The sequence below is a fragment of the Aptenodytes patagonicus genome, chromosome 4 (assembly GCF_965638725.1).
Source record: "Aptenodytes patagonicus chromosome 4, bAptPat1.pri.cur, whole genome shotgun sequence".
Lineage (NCBI taxonomy): Eukaryota > Metazoa > Chordata > Aves > Sphenisciformes > Spheniscidae > Aptenodytes > Aptenodytes patagonicus.
The window spans coordinates 28,594,629-28,613,954 of NC_134952.1; the positions used below are offsets into that span (position 1 = coordinate 28,594,629).

The 19,326-nt window shown below is 39.6% G+C and overlaps 1 protein-coding gene across 4 annotated transcripts in view; it reads right to left on the minus strand.

Moving 5' to 3' along the window:
• The window catches only part of YIPF7 (Yip1 domain family member 7), a 33,200-nt gene extending 16,008 nt beyond the window's left edge, over positions 1 to 17,192 (minus strand). For 2 of the 4 annotated variants that reach the window (XM_076336190.1, XM_076336188.1), the window contains exons 1-4: positions 17,102 to 17,192; positions 14,769 to 14,885; positions 13,515 to 13,681; positions 11,671 to 11,816 (exon numbers count right to left, since the gene is read on the minus strand). In XM_076336190.1, coding sequence (XP_076192305.1) covers positions 11,671 to 11,816; positions 13,515 to 13,681; positions 14,769 to 14,885; positions 17,102 to 17,139 — 468 coding nt within the window. In that variant the 5' untranslated portion in view covers positions 17,140 to 17,192. Of the gene's footprint in view, positions 1 to 505; positions 1,907 to 5,982; positions 6,165 to 11,670; positions 11,817 to 13,514; positions 13,682 to 14,768; positions 14,886 to 17,101 lie in introns of those variants that run through there. The other 2 variants (XM_076336187.1, XM_076336189.1) reach the window with 2 other exon arrangements.
• Positions 17,193 to 19,326: the final 2,134 nt, after the last annotated feature.

Here is a 19,326-nt window from a genome sequence, read left to right on the forward strand (position 1 = left end):
ACAGGCAAGCACTTTGTCTCCTATACCTCTCCTATACTGCCTGTGTCCAACACTGATATCACCATTTGAAATAACAGAAAGGAGCTAAATAAGTGCCCATTTTTGTGTGTGAATGCACATTCAGAATTGAACGTTCATGTGCATGCTATGAAAATCAAGAAACCAAAGACTAATTAGAAACTTTCACCCTCCAAAACTGTGCAGGTTTTTTTCCCCTTTTGCTTTGAAGTTAGGTTTAAGTCTTGTGATTTTTTTAACTCTTCGGGGTGGGAAGCATGAATTAAAAATCAGTTTGTGACTCATTACTATTACTCATTACGATTATTTTATAATCCTCTCTTTGGTAAGTTGAAAGTAACAGCTTGCCAGGCTTGTATTTAAACTTTCATGGAATGATGTGAGGGAGTGAAATACGATGGCCCAGACAAGAGACAATACAGGAAAGCTAGGTGGTGTTGGGAAGGCCTGTCCAGAGAGGCAGAACAAGAGTATGTTACCGAATATACATGTTTTGAACTGATCTTAGACCAAAATAACATTTATTTTCGAGGAAGTAACTGCTTATACTAGTTACCATAATATTTTTAGATTCAGGAAGCACACAGGAATAACAGGGTCAAAAGCATCACCATGGCCGTGCTGACCTTCAGAAAGGAGAGCTATGTAAAAATGAGGAACCTTGCTTAAAAGAAGTCGAAGAAGGATGGCTAAGAGATTTAAATCCTCACAGGCAGCATAGAGACCCCTGAAGAACACCATATTGGGAGCACAGCACCAATGCATACCGCTTGCTGGAAATCCCTTGGGAACAGGTAAAAGGAAATCCACATGACTAAACAGTAAAGCAAGGGAAGTTATTGAAATGAAGAAGTTAACATTCAAAATGATGAAGACGCACCTCAGTGAAGAAAAGAAAAAAGTTATAAATGCTGAAAAAATAAACATAAAACTATAATTAGATTGGCATTTGCTTTGTAAATATTGTGGCAAAATTTCAAGGTGTTCATTTTCCCTGTAAGTAATTTGACTTGTCTATGACATCATCTTTTCTGCAGTGACAGCAGGCGGTGGTTTAGTGGCAATTTTAAAATATAACATTACTGCACATTACAAACAGTACAATAGTGTTTTGGACAGCCACACCTCTTAAAAAAAAAACACCAGCCAAACAAGATGACATTCCTAGTTCCCTCCCTCTGTTGTAGCAACCTGTTCTTGGACAATTCTTCAACATCACAAAGCAGGGCCACTCACTCTTCTGTTAAAAAAAACCCAAACCCACACACATAAATTCTGGGTAGTAATTAGTAATCATGTAAGATGGCAAGCTGTTTTTTTTTTGAAACAAATAAATTTGTATTTTCACTTGATTTACTAGGTCTATTAAATATTTACATTATTGCTTTCCAGTTACTCTCTAGTATATGTATTATATATTAACACTCAGAAAATTTTTTTTAAAATTATCATTTATTTCATATTTTTTCACTTTTACTACCTTCTCAATACAAATGTTTTTCGTAAAGCTGTAAGACTTTCAAAACACCATTATTGCAGTCATCTACCTGTTAGCTTGATTTTTTATTTCATTATCAGCCATTAGGCAAATAAAAGGTAAGTCATATAATCTAATTTTGTTAATGGAACATAATGCAACTCTAGGCAATCTAAAAATAAGTAAATAACCCCTTGCCCCTCCAACAACCATAAACAGACTGTAACAAGGCTAACAGAAAATACATCTCAGAAAACCGTTAGCAGTGCAAAAAGTCCATAGAGTAAAGCGCACGGGTAGGCAATGAGAAGCTGCTGTCCTTCCATAGCCAATGCAGAGGTAAAAATTTTGGAGGCTGACAAACTGCACCATCCAATAATAAGCAGAGCTAACAAAGTTCCCAGGATTCCCCTAGGAGAAAAAACAAAGGAAACACGACAGAATCCACTCGTTAGTAAGTGTAGCATTAAATCTTCTCAAACTCAAGTTCATGTCTAGCAACTTGTTATTGATAAGGTAACAGCCACTGGAAGAACCAAGGACTGACTGACATAATGAAAGTCAAGCCTGAGAAACAAATTAAAATAGTAACAGGAAACAAAAGGTATCATGGATATGGATTTATCATGGATAAAAGCAGCAGCTTCATCAGTAGTACTGCTAAAAGGACAAGTGCATTTCCAAATAAATCTTTGGGGCTCCAGCAGAGGCAGCAGCTGAAGTTTAATTTTAAAGCTAGCAAAGATCCTATTGCAGCCAAAATCATCCTGTAGAAGTTGTTAGGATCTAAAATGACACTACAGACCTAATCTTCCATCAGGCAGCCTGATGACCTGGAGAGGCTGCATTTTTGTAACACATGGCACAGGTTTTAAGTGTGCCTTGGACTCTCAGTGAGGCTCTTAAAGAATTACACTGCAGCTGACCATTCAGAAAGGTGTTGACTGCCTCCCAGAAGAAAGCTCAACTGGTCTTTTAAAAAAGGGTGCACACTGACTAGAAAGTAAGGGCTGGGAAAAGAACCACTGAGGAAAAACATCCTGGCATCCTTCTCTGCACACTGAAAGGACGGTGGCTTTCCACACTGCCCCTTGGTGACAGCTGGGCCCTTCTGAAGTTACATTCTGCCACCTCTCAGGCGCAGGGTGGCCTGGAGAACTGATGATTATGGGACTATGGTCAAAAACCCACTGAAATATTCCTGCATATTACGGAGAGCTCACTATTAAACCTTGTAGGAACAAAATCTTGCCAATAAATAATGTTTCACATATGCTCTATTTGCACTCCGTATTTGTAGCCTCCTTCTGTAAAATGCATGAGATCATGCGCGTAATACGCTGCTGAAGTACATAATGAGGTTGGCTACATCACACACTTTCACTGTGTCAGTCACAAGGACATGGAGAATGAATGAACCTCTGCCACTTGCTAAAGGACTTCCTGGTGCCCCACTTTTCCAAAGTATCAGCAAAACAGAACCAGAAGTGAGAAACAGACTACATATACTTACTTAGGTCCATTTATCAGAAATAATCTCCACTAAGCTCTCCTTATTTAATTGACTTATTTAATGCAATCACATCACATAAAATAGTTCATTTCTTGGCAGTCCAGTCTCCAGGCCAGTAAGGTACTTGGTGTTGTCAGCTCTTGGGACTTTGGGGGAGGAAGGAGAGAACTGATTTTAAGGTGACTCAGCACCGCATTGCGACTTCAACCCGTTAAAAAGAAAACATTAAAGACTATGTGGTTTAATATCCTCAGCTTAAGTGTTCTTTAAACCTATACAGTGGCATTCAGGGAAATTACACTGGGCTCTGTGAACCAAGCTCCTGGCCTCTGCTCCAAGTGGAGATGCTAAGATGCTCACTTGAACAGCTAGCCAGAAATTCAGAGCTGGTATGGATGGCTCTTTGAGCAGGTACCCATGCTGGCAGAGGGATGGGACGTAACAGGAACATACTGTGTGATGACAATTCTCAGCTAGCATAATGACTCTTTAGGGGGCTATCACAAGGCAGTACAATTTAGAGCTGCGGCTGTTCTGCCTTGCACTGAAGTCCAATGGCCTCTCATGGTTTGTTCCACGACTGGCAGTGAGCAGGATGGAAAGGTAACATAAAATCATATTGGAGCCAAGAAATACTTCTGTGCACTTATAAATTCAGTCCTTGATCTAACAGCATGTTACTGCCAAAAGGAATGGTTTAGCTTTAGCAGAGAGCTTCTGTCTGGCATGTCCATGAGGGCCAAATCCTCAAGCACGGGAAAGGGGCAAAAGGCAGACGTCATGCTCACAGTGACCAAGAGGACTGGGGGTGTACTGGCATGAGATTGAGCTGGGGGGACAGACATCAGTGGACCCTCTCCACTCCTCTCTCTCACAACCTGCAGATGCGGTCACCAAATGGGTCCTTTGCATCAGTTGGGTCTAAGAATTCCTTTCTCCACTCTTACTCTCATTTCCTTCACTGTTTAGTCAAGGACATGGCTTAACCACTCTGTTCAGGGATTTGATAGTAAAGAATTGTGGTTTTTTCCAGGACAAAAGTCTGCTGAAGTTTCTCCCCAAAAGGAGACCTAATCAACTTGGGCTCAGACGTGATATCAGCATAGATGGGCACGAACAAATCTGGTTCCGTGCACATTTGCATAAGAGAACTGGTTTTCTCTTTGGTACTATTCAGTGCCCAAAACATTCCATATTATGCTTTATTCAGTTACAGTGAAACAGCTAATAATGAAAATCGAAAATTGTTGGATTAGTATGTATCTTTGCAATAGATGGGTGCATTATTTTAGGTATCTTTTCTGTGAAAACAAACATTGAAGTTAGTTCTTTACACTTTGAAATAGACAGAAATAACATTTTTACAAATATTTTAAAAAATCATGAATGTATTGCTGTCTTTCCTTTGCCATTTTAAATACTTTTTAAAATTAAAAATAATGAAATGTATGTTGGATTTAAAAGTTGCCACTTAATTTCATAGCGTGTTCATAATAGTTAACCTTGGTACTTGCTGTGTTCAAGCAGTTTCATATAGTGAATGAGAAAGGGCTGCAGAATCCTGTAGACAGGCACTTAACGTTATCAATTCATTTCAGAAATAATGGTTTAATTTTGTAAAGGCTATCACAGTATAGTATTTATAGATTTTCAAAAGATGTGCTTTCTGTAAATTTGCAGCATTTTACAAATGTGCAGCGTGTGCTTGGGGATTCCTTGTACAGACAACAGTACCCTGCACAGTTGTAACAGCTGGTTTGGAGTTCGCCCCATCTGTCCTACGATTATGTATCTGCACCTTTTATTAGGGTGGATTATTAAACAGGCTAATCAAGAAAATATGGGAAGTGTAGGAGAACAGAGAATAAACGGCTTCTTCAGTGTCACTACTGTTCATCTCATCAAGGACAGCTCAGAAACACTTTAATACATGCAATATGGTCAGGTTAACCCATCATAGCTCCACAGAAACATGCAACAAGGATTGTGCCAAAATCTTCATTCCACTATATAATTTCCTTAAAAAATAATATATACACATATAAAATCGCTGCTTTTCCAAAGAAAACAAACAGGGGCACTTTCTTATTCATCAGCTGCCAAGTTCCGTACATTGCAGATTGGAGAGTTAAAAATGTGAGTGAACAACAAAGACTAAGGAGGGGAACCATTATTAATAACGTGTTAACGAGGGATAAAAGTACTGCTCAAGGCTTTCAGGCAAGACCTGGAGCTTCCTTGTACTTTGCTGTATGTGAACAGGGAGGTAAACACAGTCTGTATCTCAAAAGGCTTACCGAATGAGGAGGAAGGAGAGGCTTGCAGACAAGTTTCCTATTCATAGGCATATTACCGAACACCCCCCCACACACGCACAGATATATATGCCACCACACATTTGTTTTTTCAAAGTTTTCAGTTATTTTCAGGTTTGCAATTACACCACATCTATACCTCAGAGTATATGACTCCACTACATCTTAAACACTTGTTCTAATGCTCCAAATCATTAAGGGTTGCTTATTTCACTCTGTCACACAGAAGCTGGTCTACAGAAGGAAAGGAAGCATAAGGATGGGAGCCTGATACTATGAACAAAAAAGGAACAGGAGAACCAGCTATATAAAACCAAAGTCCGGCAGTCGCTTTTAAAATTGATACCTGAGTTTGGCCACTGTTGCTTCTGCAAAACAAAAATCACATCCGAGGCTGCTGCAAAAATCAAAGGCACTCTCAGTCCAAGTGGGAAACACTGGAATTAAGGACCCATATTAAAATGAATATATATCACCCCTCTCAAAACCAGTCCAGTTTTGTCCATATCCACCTACACACACAAACAAAATAGTATTTTTCTTCACAGTTTCGGAAGCCAAAATTCACTACATAACCATTTACAAAATGTTTTGCATAACAGCTGCCTTCTGACTTACTGTCCTCTGTATGATTCCTGTTGCCACAGACTGGTACTTACTGTAGCGAGAAGACGACTGCAGAAGAGGACAAGATCACCATGGGCAGCAGGCAATAGCCCAAGACACTTGCAACGCAGCCGTGCGAGACTCCTGGGACGCTCATCAGGTTCAGGAGGGCATGCATAGCAAGGCACCCAATGGCACTCAGGCCATACACATAGCCGAAATGAACTTTTCCTGCCTGGAATAAATATGAGTAAGCATGAAGCGTCAGAAGTGAGCAAGCGATTGCAAAGTGGTGGGAGAAGACAGAAGGCAAGCACTAGGTTTGTTACTTTTTCTTGTTGACACTCTCTCTCTGCTTCACCTACATCAGTTCAATTGTAAGCCACAGCTGATACTTTTGGGTGATTTTTGCATCAAAAAATTCCAAGGTACAATTGTGAGAATGTGCTTGTCGCTAATTTAAAGTTATATGGCTGATTCTCAGTCTTATTGTCATTGGGCTCTGAACAGGACAAGAATTGGTTGGGAAGACTTAGGAAGGTCTAACTGGGAACAAACTGAGAAGAAATTATGGAAAGCACATTTTAGTGTCAGGAAAAATCTTTCCAATAGGTGTGCATGGGGCTGTGGAAAAGTGTCCTAAGTAAAATGATGACCCCACTTACTTGATATGCTTCACATTTTACTACAAACCTCCAGCTTTAAGCAGGCCTGCAAAAAATAAGTAAAATTTTGCTGAAAGTATGCTGGTTTTCAGGGTGAATGTGTCCATTCTTCCCCTTGATTATCACGAGAAAGACACATCTCTGTGGTTAGATCAATACAGCATGTTCATTTCAACATAAAGCTTAGTAGTAACTGTCAGCTTGTGTTCTTTTTTTGTTCCAACAAATGAAAAATTTCCCGGGTGTTTTTTTCTTCCAGGTTTTATTCCTTTGTGTGAATTTAGTGCTTGTGAAAGGTGCCAGCCTGACAGCCTGGAGCCTCATGTTTTCTAATTTATACACAAAGCTAGTACAACAGGCAACAGTGGCCACAGCACCACCGATTTCTTCATCTCCACAATCATTTTGAAGGATCACCTCCAGGCATGAGGCCATTGTTCACTCCCAAAAATGAACACTCACAAAAGACTGTTAAATATTTTCTCTCTATTCCAGCTTCTAACAAATGAAATACTGAATGTCGGCTATGCAATACTGTCATTTTCACATCTGTACGTCAGAAATAAACATTTGTACATCAGAAATAAACAGTGGTTGGGATGAAGATGGTTTTGTTTGCTTTGTGTTGAAACTTTGTATCCTAAAGATAACGTGCATTTGTGAAGGAGAAAGCTCAATCCTGGGACTCAACCCTTAACTCAGGATAATGGAATAAACTTCCCAAATGAAGGGCCACAATGCATCACCTTCCTAACACATAACAATACGTATATGGTATATGGTATATGGTAATGGTCAACGGCTCGATGTCCAGATGGAGGTTGATGAGTGGTGTCCCGCAGGGGTCCATATTGGGACCGGTACTGTTTAATATCTTCATCAATGACACAGACAGTGGGACCGAGTGCACCCTCAACAAGTTTGCAGGTGACACCAAGCTGAGTGGTGCAGTCGACATGCCAGAGGGATGGGATGGCATCCAGAGGGACCTGGACAAGCTCGAGAAGTGGGCCCGTGTGAACCTCATGAGGTTTAACAAGGCCAAGTGCAAGGTCCTGCACCTGGGTCGGGGCAACCCCCGGTATCAATACAGGCTGGGGGATGAAGGGATTGAGAGCAGCCCTGTCGAGAAGGACTTGGGAGTACTGGTGGATGGAAAGCTGGACATGAGCCAGCAACGTGTGCTCGCAGCCCAGAAGGCCAGTCGTATCCTGGGCTGCATCAAAAGCAGTGTGGCCAGCAGGTCGAGGGAGGTGACTCTGCCCCTCTACTCTGCTCTGGTGAGACCCCACCTGGAGTACTGCGTCCAGCTCTGGAGCCCTCAGCAGAAGAAAGACATGGACCTGTTGGAGCGGGTCCAGAAGAGGGCCATGAAAATGATCAGGGGGATGGAACACCTCTCCTATGAAGAAAGGCTGAGAGAGTTGGGGTTGTTCAGCTTGGAGAGGAGAAGGCTTTGGGGAGACCTTATTGCCGCCTATCAGTACTTCAAGGGGGCTTCTAAAAAAGATGGGGACAGACTTTTTAACAGGGCCTGTTGCGACAGGACAAGGGGAAATGTTTTTAAACTAAAAGAGGGTAGATTTAGCCTAGATAGAAGGAAGAGATTTTTTACACTGAGGGTGGTGAAACACTGGCACAGGTTGCCCAGAGAGGTGGTGGATGCCCCATCCCCGGAAACATTCAAGGTCAGGCTGGACAGGGCTCTGAGCAACCTGATCTAGTTGCAGATGTTCCTGCCCACGGCAGGGGGGTTGGACTAGATGACCTTTAGAGGCCCCTTCCAACCCAAACTATTCTACGATTCTACGATATACATACTTAAAACACAGGTGTGTTTATGCATACACACATCTATATATTGTCCACATTATATATTGCATATGATAAACCACATGAGAATGAAAACTAATAGAGGGTCCCAGTTTCTTAATAATGTTTTAGCTTATGATTGGATTCTCTTGTGATGGATAAGGTGGAAATATTATTGAAGCTTTTTTCATGGTTTACAATATTTACAGGTATCTCTTCCACGATGGTTAGGTGAGATCTCCTACTTTACTCATCCATACATTTTAATAAAACCTGGGGGAAACCAACTGTCTTTGAGGACCCTGCTTCTCTGCCTCCTGTATCCATTTGGGTGGAAACTGATCACTGGATGCCAGCGGTATTTGAGCTGGACAGATATAAAGCAACACAGTGGAGAGAGCCTAAGCTAGAGATGACACAACCTGAAAGTCCTAATGTTGCAGACTCTGACAGCTCACCAGCTCCAGCTGGAGAGCAGTGCATGCTTATGAGAAAGTTAGTAAGACCTGCCTCTACATCAGCACCGTTAGCCTGTTTTCAGCTTGACCTGGATCATTGCTGAGCTCTCCTCTGGTTCCAGTCCTCAAGGTTAGGTCAGGTACAGCCAGGTTGCCTATATCCTCACAACATCCCGAGTGTTGGCCTTTCCCCCGCCAGTGCATTCCACTGTAAAGAAATACTCTATTCCTGAACCAACAGCATAAGAAAGTCTTCCTATTTAGGTACAGAGTCCTTTGCTGGCATTTGCATACTACTGGTATAAAATAATAAAGAAAAATTGCTTCACCAAATAAAATTAATGATCGCTAGAGATAGTGTGGGAGAGCAATACTAGCTCAGATTATTATCAATTACAATTTCAGTCCTTAAAGATTTGTAGTAAGTTTAACATCCGCAACAGTTTGGGGCAGCCTTTACTATAGACCAACTAAGAAAAGCTCTGTCTCAAACAGATGCAACAACAACTACAAGCTTTTAGACTGTTTGTTTCAGTGTATTTAATTATTCCACACAGCACTATTTAGCATCTTAGTTTAATATTACGAAATTACTGAGACAGAGGTGAAGGGAGAACTAGCACTAGCAGCTAACTGAAATTTCCACTTGGTGAGATGTTTGGTTTGTGGTGCAGGAGAATGGGAGAGAAAAAAAACCCAGCTGAACATGTTGGTTCCAATTCTAGTCTTTCTTAACATATGTAAATATATTGACTCACACACACGGGAATACTCTCAATTCACAGTGATGTAAGCAAAACCAGAATCAGGCTTGATTAGTCTGGCAGGCTTTGATGAATGGAAAGAGCTAAATTTGTCCTGCGGAAGGAACAAGGTCAGAAGAAAGTCAGACTTTGTGCGCTTGTTTGCATCTGCCTAGAGTGGGTACTACTATCCTTAGTTTAAGTGGATGGGGAAGTCTGATTTCGTATGAATGACTATGTAAAATGCAAAGCAGCTGAGACTCAGGCTTCTGCTAACTTTCGCACTGCTGTTGTTTCTCTATCTGCAATGGAGCTGCCCTGTTTTATGCCAGTATGAGGAAGATCAAGTCCTGCTGCCAGGCTAACAATCCTTTCCTCTTTTTCTCTGTGCTCTGGAAGAACTGCTACCATTTGAAGAATATCTTTGCATATTTTTCCATAGTTAAAAAGCTGAAACTAAATAAAATTTATAAATTATTTTTGGAAACAAGCTCTCAACCAAATTATGTTCCTGGTGCTATTAGAAGAGAATTATTCAAGTACAGAAGGATATCATAGCTTACACAGCTGAAGAGCCACTTTAGTATTCAAATGCATCTGAGATAAAATGAGCAGCCTGAATTTATAAGATGGCCCATGGAAATCCCATAGACCTATTGCTGTGAAGTTGTGGCACAAAAACGCTAGATTGTATCAGAGGAGTTCTGCTGACCTAAAACTGGAGCACTGAAAATAGTTGTTTCTCTAATGATACTTAAAACGCTTAATATCCTAGAATAAATATGGTAATTAAAGTACTTTATTTCAATAATAGTAGTAGTTCAATAGTCATTATAATTATTGGCTATCCAGGGACCAAAATCAACAGCATCCATTTTTTTTCATTCTTTCTTTCAGCTTTCCTGCCATTTTCCTGATTATAATCGTTTCAACACTTTCTCCTTTTATTCCTCTCATACCTTTACTTCTCTAGGTGGAAAATAGCCTGTCTTCTCTAGCTTCCCACCTTCTTTTCCTTTTATTCCCTTTCCTCCTGCTGCTTCCACCCTTTTAAAGGATTTTTATTTTTATAGGGACATAAATAATAATACTTGCCATTTATATTGCAGTTTGCACATTCAGGGTACTGCACTGACAAATTGAGTAAGAACTTGTAAGAGTCTTCTGATTCAGCACTATTTATCACAGAGGAAATGGAGAATTAGAGCCCCGTTTCTCTCACCTCAGTTGCGAGAGCAGTAAAGCCCTTCCCAAAATGGTCCTACCTTACCCCTGACTGATAAATTGCTGCCGACAATCAGAGCTGTACTTCAGCAGCACTGGAAAGCCCCTGTTGTCAGTGATAAATAGATGAATTTAGGAGTAGTGTACAATCCCTGTTCAGCTTTCCTCCTATAGGAAAGCTATATTTATAAAGAGGAAAGAGGTTAAACACAGGCTACCATATTTTGTTTAGCAGATGATGTAGAAAAAGAATATAAACTAAGAAAGCGCTAGCAAAACTTATAGGAAGGTATTGCAAATTTGAGGCAGGAGGGAAGAGGCTGTTTCCACTTTCTTTTTCAAATTATTTTAGTTACATAATTTTTTTTATATCTTTGCACTCCCAAAGTAACATTGAGAGAAGATAATTTCAAAACAGTAGAAAGAGTGTCAGAAGAACTGGGCTGGTCTGCTATGCTTTTTTATTCCCTCCTTTAGAACCTCCTTGTTAGGTCCTTACCTAGCGCACACTGCCATGCTTCGGGTGCAGAGCCTCCCCAGGAAATACACAGCACAGATCTGTCCTTTGCTCGTATTAAATCCCACCCCAAAAAATGGTGTGGTCTTTTATTTCCACTGGAATTAATACATCACTTCACCAGTATTATATCTATATTACATTAAAACTTTATGCAGGTACTTTCAAAGCAAGGAGACTTTTTAATACATAATCTCAGAACAAATGGCAGCAAAGGACTCATTTTATGCCGATGCTACATTTTCTGCAACTTCACATGCATTATCACCTCAGCATTAACTTGTTAGAAAAGAAATCTCTCAAGATATCTGCCACGTCCTACCAGCAGCAATGTTGCTCCAAGGGCCAAACAGAAAACCATAGGTCCGGTAAGGTCTGTCTCATTCATAATGCTGCCATCCGCAGGCTTCATTGGATTTAGAACTGTTAATGTTTTTTGCCATATATGCTCAAAATTGATCCCAAGTTCTGCAACGAGAAATTACAGGACTGTTAATTGCTCACAAGAAAACAACACTTCTACAGAAACCCATTAGCCACCACAAAACCCAAAACAAGCAAACAAATTAATCGCTTTAATGAAGATAATATTGTAGGATGACGTATTCTGTAGTAGGAACATGCTGTCCCTGCTATATACACAGTACATTTGAGAGTCAGCTCTGATTCTAAATTGGAATATTAATTTATTAAATCCAATTTTAGGCAGTGAACCAAAAAATGCCCTCAGCATTTTTGAGTTAATATTTGTTTTTCCTATACTTAAAACACATATATCTAATGCCACACTAACTTAGATGTTGAAAAATATGCTAATTAGCAGTAACTGCAGAATTCAAGATACTCTAGAACACCAAGGACAGAGATATATGCTTTAATTCTGGCAAATCTGACAAGAGATGTGTCTTAAGCCTGAACTGCCAGAGGCACTTAAAAATGACATTCTTCCATTCAAGGCAAGTTACTACTACTTTGTGCAGTGCTTTATAAGCTTTTTTTTGCATTTCAAAAGTAATTACTGAGGACCCCTAGAAACAGAACAAAATTCTTCCCCATTAAAGTCAATGGGAATTCTGCCATTAACTTTACTGGGGCAAAGATTTCTCTTGTAACTTCTGCAGAAACACTTCAGCTTGCAAGAGTAATCATCTTCCCCGAGATGCTCCAGCAAGGGAAAAGTTAGGTTCAGAACTGGGTGCCAGAATTACTGAGACTGACAATGTGTTAGATCTGTTTGGAAAGCCAAGTCTTTACCTTAGTCCACCAATCCACCACCTTGAGCTGAGCCAAAACATTGTATAAAGTTGTCCTGTATTAAATTGTGTGTCTTTGGTCAGATTTATTTGGCACAAAGATATGAACATCTCTGGAGCCCTGAGGATCAGAAGCAGTTGTATTTCAACATCCTTTTCACAGGGTGGGCTGCCTGTGGAGTTAAACGCTTGGAGGTCTGAGAGGTAAAGATCTAGCAGTTATCTATATCAAATAGAGTGATCTTGCTGTTTTTAAGGCAGTAGGAGTATCTTTTAAGTAGCAAAAAATCCACTTGCCTTCCAGTATGCAAAAGCAGGCTGAATATGTTCTTTTTACATTATGCTGAAATAATCACAAACAAATTATTTGATTTTTTTTAATGTAGCGCAAGTATTTTGTAAGCTACAAAATCAGCCAGTAGTATTAGGATGATTCAATCATCATAAAGAATGATATTGTTCGTGTAGTTAAATTATCAACTAATTGAAGCTGAAAGCAGCTTTCTCAATTTCTTTCCCACTGAAACAACCTATTTAGCATCTTCAAACTATTAAATTTACTACTAGATATGCAAAAAGGGTTATTATCAGTATTTATTAGTTATAGATGTTCCAATACGTACGCAGGATAAACACAGAGTGGGAAAAAAAATTTGGAAATGTGAATGCAAAACTTATTGTTATGCTGTCATCTAGTGGTAGTAAAGTATATGCTATATATGCCGTAAGGCTGAATGAATCCATGGCAAAATCAAGAAAATGTAGATTTGGGGGCCAGGGGCTGTTGGCTGAAGCTGGCACAGCCAGGTTTGGCAGCTCTGCTGCAGTTTCTCTAGTGACTGCCACTAGCTGGCAAAGAAAAGCAAAAGGCACCCCCAGGAACCACGCACATCATCCGTGGTTTTATTTTTACCTTCTAGCAAAGGAGGTTCCTCATCAAATCCGTCAGTGTAACTAAGATGAGAGAGAGTGTCGGGACTGTACATTGGCTGCAAAATCTGACCCGTGTAACTCTGAGAGGACAGAAGCATTTCCGACGGGGCAAAACCACTGGCTGGAGGTTGCTCTCCCGTCTGGCTCCTGGGACAAGAAGCACATCACAGCAAAACAAGTAACTCCAATGAGCAACTTCACAACAGCTCAGAGCTGCTCATCACGTGCCATGGTTTAAATTTTCACCTATTTTCAATGTGGGGAACCTGGAAATTTTCTGGGCACAGTATCTGCCGTGTGTAGTGAATGCCAAGCTGCTGACCATGGCTTTGCTTCCCTTCCCTTCCCTTCCCTTCCCTTCCCTTCCCTTCCCTTCCCTTCCCTTCCCTTCCCTTCCCTTCCCTTCCCTTCCCTTCCCTTCCCTTCCCTGCAGCCCATCACACCCACTTCTGTGCCCATCCAGCTCAGGCAATGGCACAGCGCAGGCCCCCAGGCTGGGAGTGAGGGGAAAGGGAATTTAGGAGCTGTGAGGGCACCCACAAATTTAGGCACTGCTGACTTTTCCACCAAGCAGCCTAGTGACATTCCTCAGATATGTCCATAATGCTAATGAAAGAGCCATATATTCAGATTTCTTTTTTCTTCCTTGAATATGAGAAGGAGCTTAAAGAATTTCTAGGAACATGTGCCCTAAAATCCACATGAAGCTTAGTCACTCAATTTTACAATTAGGTAAACAACATGTAACATCTGTACGTATAAAAGTAGCATGAAACCCAATCCTTTATAAAGAAAAGTTCAATTATTAGTAATTCTGCCTTGGGGAAAGTCTAGATGGTCTCTCGAAGCTCTTTCCTGCTCCTGCAAGTCCCAAAGCCAGCAGGATCCATCAGCTGCTGAACAGGGAAGCTGCAGCAACACCCAGCCTCCTACTGCAGTCGTGTCAAAATCTCCTTAAGGGGAAACTCTCAGAACTTCTTTCCCTCAGTGTCCCTCTTCCATGGGAAGAAGTCACCAACAGGTTTAAAAAATAGAAGAAAAAAATGAAAGAATAAGCTTCTTCCTGTCTTTCTACTGCTATGGCTTGTATTTCTCCACTAAAACTTCCCCTGTATTGATTATGCAATCCTTTTTTGGCAATTGCCTGCTGGTTTTTGTCATTAATTTCATTTGAGCTTTGAGACTGACTTTTTTATCTTTTTTTTTTTTTTTTTTTTTTTTGTAGCATACTTACTTTCTGCTTCCACAGAGGTTTTCATTAGACCCATAACTGTTGTAACCTTCTTCCTGGTCATCTATGGTATAATTGGACTGGTAAAAGTCGAAGTGAAACTGCTCGAAATTTGACATTCTGGTTGGAAAAATGATTGTAAATATCAATAAAATAGCCTTTGGAACAAGCCAATTTCTATACTTTGAACTGTCCTAAACTGAAATGAAAATGGTAAACCTCAAAAGCCACAAACTCAAGAGAATCTTTCTGTAGAAACTCATGATAAATTGAAGTGACAAAAATGGACTCTTTACTTTCTTTTGTCATAACAAGAGAAATTAATCTTCTGTTACTGTTAATTACTGTATATTAATTTACAAGTGGTATACAAGACTTCCTGCCTTGTCAGTGTTACCAAAAATAATGTAAGTCATTTTGAAAGAAGATACATATCAAGTAAACTGTTGTTTTAAACAATCCATTTTCCTACTTAAAAAAACCCAACAACTGTGTCCATGTCTGAATGCTTAGAAATTAATGTTTTTAAGAAGTCTTTTGGGTTTCAAAAACAATTACTATTTTCAGCTATTTATGTTTTGCAATATTATATATTACTATCATAAAACAACAGACAAATACAAACATATTCACAGAATTTGTGATTTCTGTTTCAGGACACTGGCATATTAGGAGTACCAGATGAAGGTTCTCACTGGTTAGCTACACGAGTTTGAAGAGGACAGCATACTGAATGATTGGAGAGTAAAGAAAACACGTTCAAACACGTCTTTCATTCCTGCTGACCCATAGTTCATAGACTAAGAAAGGAACAACTTGTCTGTTTTCCCTTCCACATTGTGACTAACCTAGGATGGGGTCGTTCCTCTTTTTGTAACTATCTGAATTTTGCACACACTGGACCCATTTCCCGTATCTGGTGCGTAGGCAGGACTGGTTGTGTAGGTTGTATATAAGCAGCATAAGAAATGAAGCACATTGGTTCTGTAAAACATCATGTACCTTTTGGCATTATAGAGTGTTTTAAATTGCAAAGGTATTTTATTAATTCTTAGATTTGGTCTAGGTGCTTCTTATTAACACGGCTAACTATAAATCCACAAAACAGCTTCAAAATTGCCAGGTCTAGCAAGACAAGTAATTCCACGCCTTGAGTAAGAGTACCCACAAGATTAAGGGCCGACCCTGTTTCGCCTCAGTGTTACCTTTATGCTGAGCCACAGGCAGCAAAGACATTACACCTGCTCAGAGCAGTGCATCGGTTCAGGGAGCCCCCAAACCACCAAACTGGAGGCTGGAGGGCGCCTCTGGGGACTGCCTGGTCCAACCCCCTGCCCAAAGCAGGGTCACCGACAGCAGGCTGCTCAGGGCTGTGCCCCATCGGGTTTCGAAAAGTCTGGCTTTGTCATCTTTACTCCCTCCCATCAGGTGGTTATATCCATTGATGAGATCCCCTTGAGCCCTCTCCTGCCAGCTAAAGTTCTTCAGTGATTTAGGCAAAGGTCTGAGCAAGATTTGCCTGTAAATGCATAGATGTATGCATGTGTTTCACCACTTGACTAGCATTTATGTAGTTAAACTCTTAAAACACACAGAGAAGTTACATAGCCTGACTGATAACCATAACCATATCCGATTTACTTAGATGTTCATGTAAGATATTCATCTCTCCTAACATTTCCCGTTTTCTTCACTTTTGCCCTCTTTTCCAACTTTCCAAATGGCATTGGCAAAAATATGCTTTTCCTCTCACGGTTACTCTCACAGTTCTCTCTATATTTATCAGGGACACACTGCTTATGGAAAAGAACTTTGCAAATCTCCTTGTAAGGTAAAAGTTATAAAGATTAGTATTTCATCAGAGACCTTGAAATGCTGCATATTAAAGTTTCTAAATTGTATCCCATAATCAGACTAATCTGTGGGGACCCAATTCCTTCATTTACCTAGAGCATTCAAATTAGAAGTTATTCTTATATTATTTTCTTAACTGCTGACCAATCACGCAGGATTTCCAAATTTAGAAAAGAAATAATTTTTACATTGTAAATATGAATTAATACAAATTAATTCTACTAAGCTATTTACTGTGGTTTTATTTGGAATTGCACACCAGTTACGCATTTGTTCAAAAAAGATTTTACATGGAATATGTTTTAAAAAACTTTAGTTGGTATCTCTACCCCAACAGTTCAATTCCAGTAAGTCTTTAATATTCTTTGCTGTCATTATAAGGAACGAAATAATTACTTAACCAGGTATGCTACAATCTGTATAATAGAGTTCAGAAAAGATAAATTTATTTTCTGGAAGAATTTGGAGTTAAGGTTACTTACTTTTTAAGATATTTGACGAAAACTCCAGTCTGTTGCATTTACATGTTGGAGAACACCTAAAATATCCTCTTGCTTCAACAGGGATGAGCTTAGTGCTATTTATAAGATTCTAAATTTGATCTTTGAACAGATGCATATGAAGAACCTCCCCCCCCCAGCCTGTCAATATCACGGCCAGCGTTTAACAAGAGCTAACAACAATAAGCAGAAGAGGATAGGAATCTTCAAGGAAAGCAGAACAAAATGAACAAATACTGTTCCATATATTTCAACCCAATAATCTAGATTGTAGTTTAGAGCTTCTTTCTGAAGTAGGTATTTATAAAGGTCCTGGTGGAGCCCTCATGAGCTGAGCTGCCAAATATTAAAAAGTTTTAACAATATGTAGTAATACCTGTTAAATGACTAGGGTAAATACATTTACCTGGGGGTATGTTTCTAGCAGATGTTTCTGCAGTGTGGACTATGAGCCACATGCAGCCTTAGAGCCGTTCCTTGTGGCTGGCAGAGTCAGCTTTCAATCGTTTGCCTCTTGGGGAGAAGGTGATGCTCCCTGGGACCGCAATAGCAGAGGGACGGAAGGCGAAGGTACCGTGGGGCCAGGTCCATTCTCTGGTCCAAGGCCAGGGCCCCACTCTCCAGGCACATGCCCCTCCCCATCACTTCTCCAGGAGCTCTTGTCTATCTGCAAAGCAGTCTCTTGCAGTACAGCACCCACCACACCAGGATCAGGGCAAGTCTCTACTGAAAAGACAGGGAACCCTGCTCTGCGCTTTGAGGGCCTTTATTGAACATGCAGCCATCAGATTCACGGTTAATTTTTTTCATGCAATGCTCAGAATGATATCCCCTTTGTTACCTGACCTGTTATGAATAAAACATCAGGAACTTCTGCTCTATAGTCCTGGCTACTAGAAAACTTGTAGCACAGCATGGATTTTGAAATAGTGTTTAAACTTCAAAGACAGCTTTTCTATTTACACATGCTTTAGTATCAGGTACTTAACCAATCATAATAGGTGCTGCCTTTTTCAGTTATTTATTGGATAGATTCCCAATGAGTGCTTGGGCTGGTTAATTTAAGGAACGCAACATTAAATGGGATGTATTATCAGGCCATTAATCTATGCCTCGGGTGCATATTAAATTCTGTGAGGTTGAAGGTCAAATGACTTCCATTTCATTAGGAGAATAATCATGCCCTGTTAGTACATGACCTACAATGCTATGAAAGAATTATAATATAGGTGCATTTTTAAATAAGAAAAAATGAAGTATACCAAGTTTTCATTCAGTATATATGTCCAAAAGAGCCCAGAACTGAAGGATGGTGAGAAGTAGAAAAATATGACATCTGTTGCTGCTACTTAAGGGTAATCTGACTACGGTATTTGTTACAGTTACTGTTAAACCTTCCTCATGCTGTTAAATTTCTCTCCTGCCATTTCCAGAATAACAATTCATGTTGCAACACCCACCAAGGTGAATTTTCAGTTTCAGTTCTTAGCAAACTGCTAATCTCTATAATGTCTAATCATCTCAGTTTAGACAATATGGTTTGATCTTGTTTATAACAAATCAGTGGGGGGAATGATATAGGATTAACTTCTGTCCTTCAGGAAGGTAACTAAAAAAAAACAATTTAGGCATAGAAAAATCCTAATTTGGTAGGGTTATGCCTGTTTATTTTAATTACAAAATTGACTTGGTTACTTTTGCTATTTTCAGTTAGGAAAAGTTGTATACATATATATATATTGCATACAAATATATATACATATATGCATACTGGCTGCCAGATAAGAACTGGGAATAGTTATCAGACAAGGCACTTCAGAGAAGGAATTTCACAGTTAGAAAAGAAAGCCAGCTGAAAATTAAAAAAAAAAAGAAATTAAAATCAAAACATATATTTCTCTCTATATATAAAAATAAAATATCATATACTTTATTATACATATTATACATGAATTATACATGTATACTATGTTAATATCCCTGTGAATATAGGCATATAAATGGACATCTAAAATACAAAAATGGAAAATAATATTAGTTAGAAATGATGATGCAGACAATTGATTACAAAATAAAAAGAAGATAAGAATAAGTAGTTAATGATAGAAAAGTGACCGATAGAAACAAGGGCTGTCCAAGCGTATTAGAAGCAGACAGAATCATACCAGTACTGCCATTCTTATATCAGATGAAAAAGTAAAGGGATC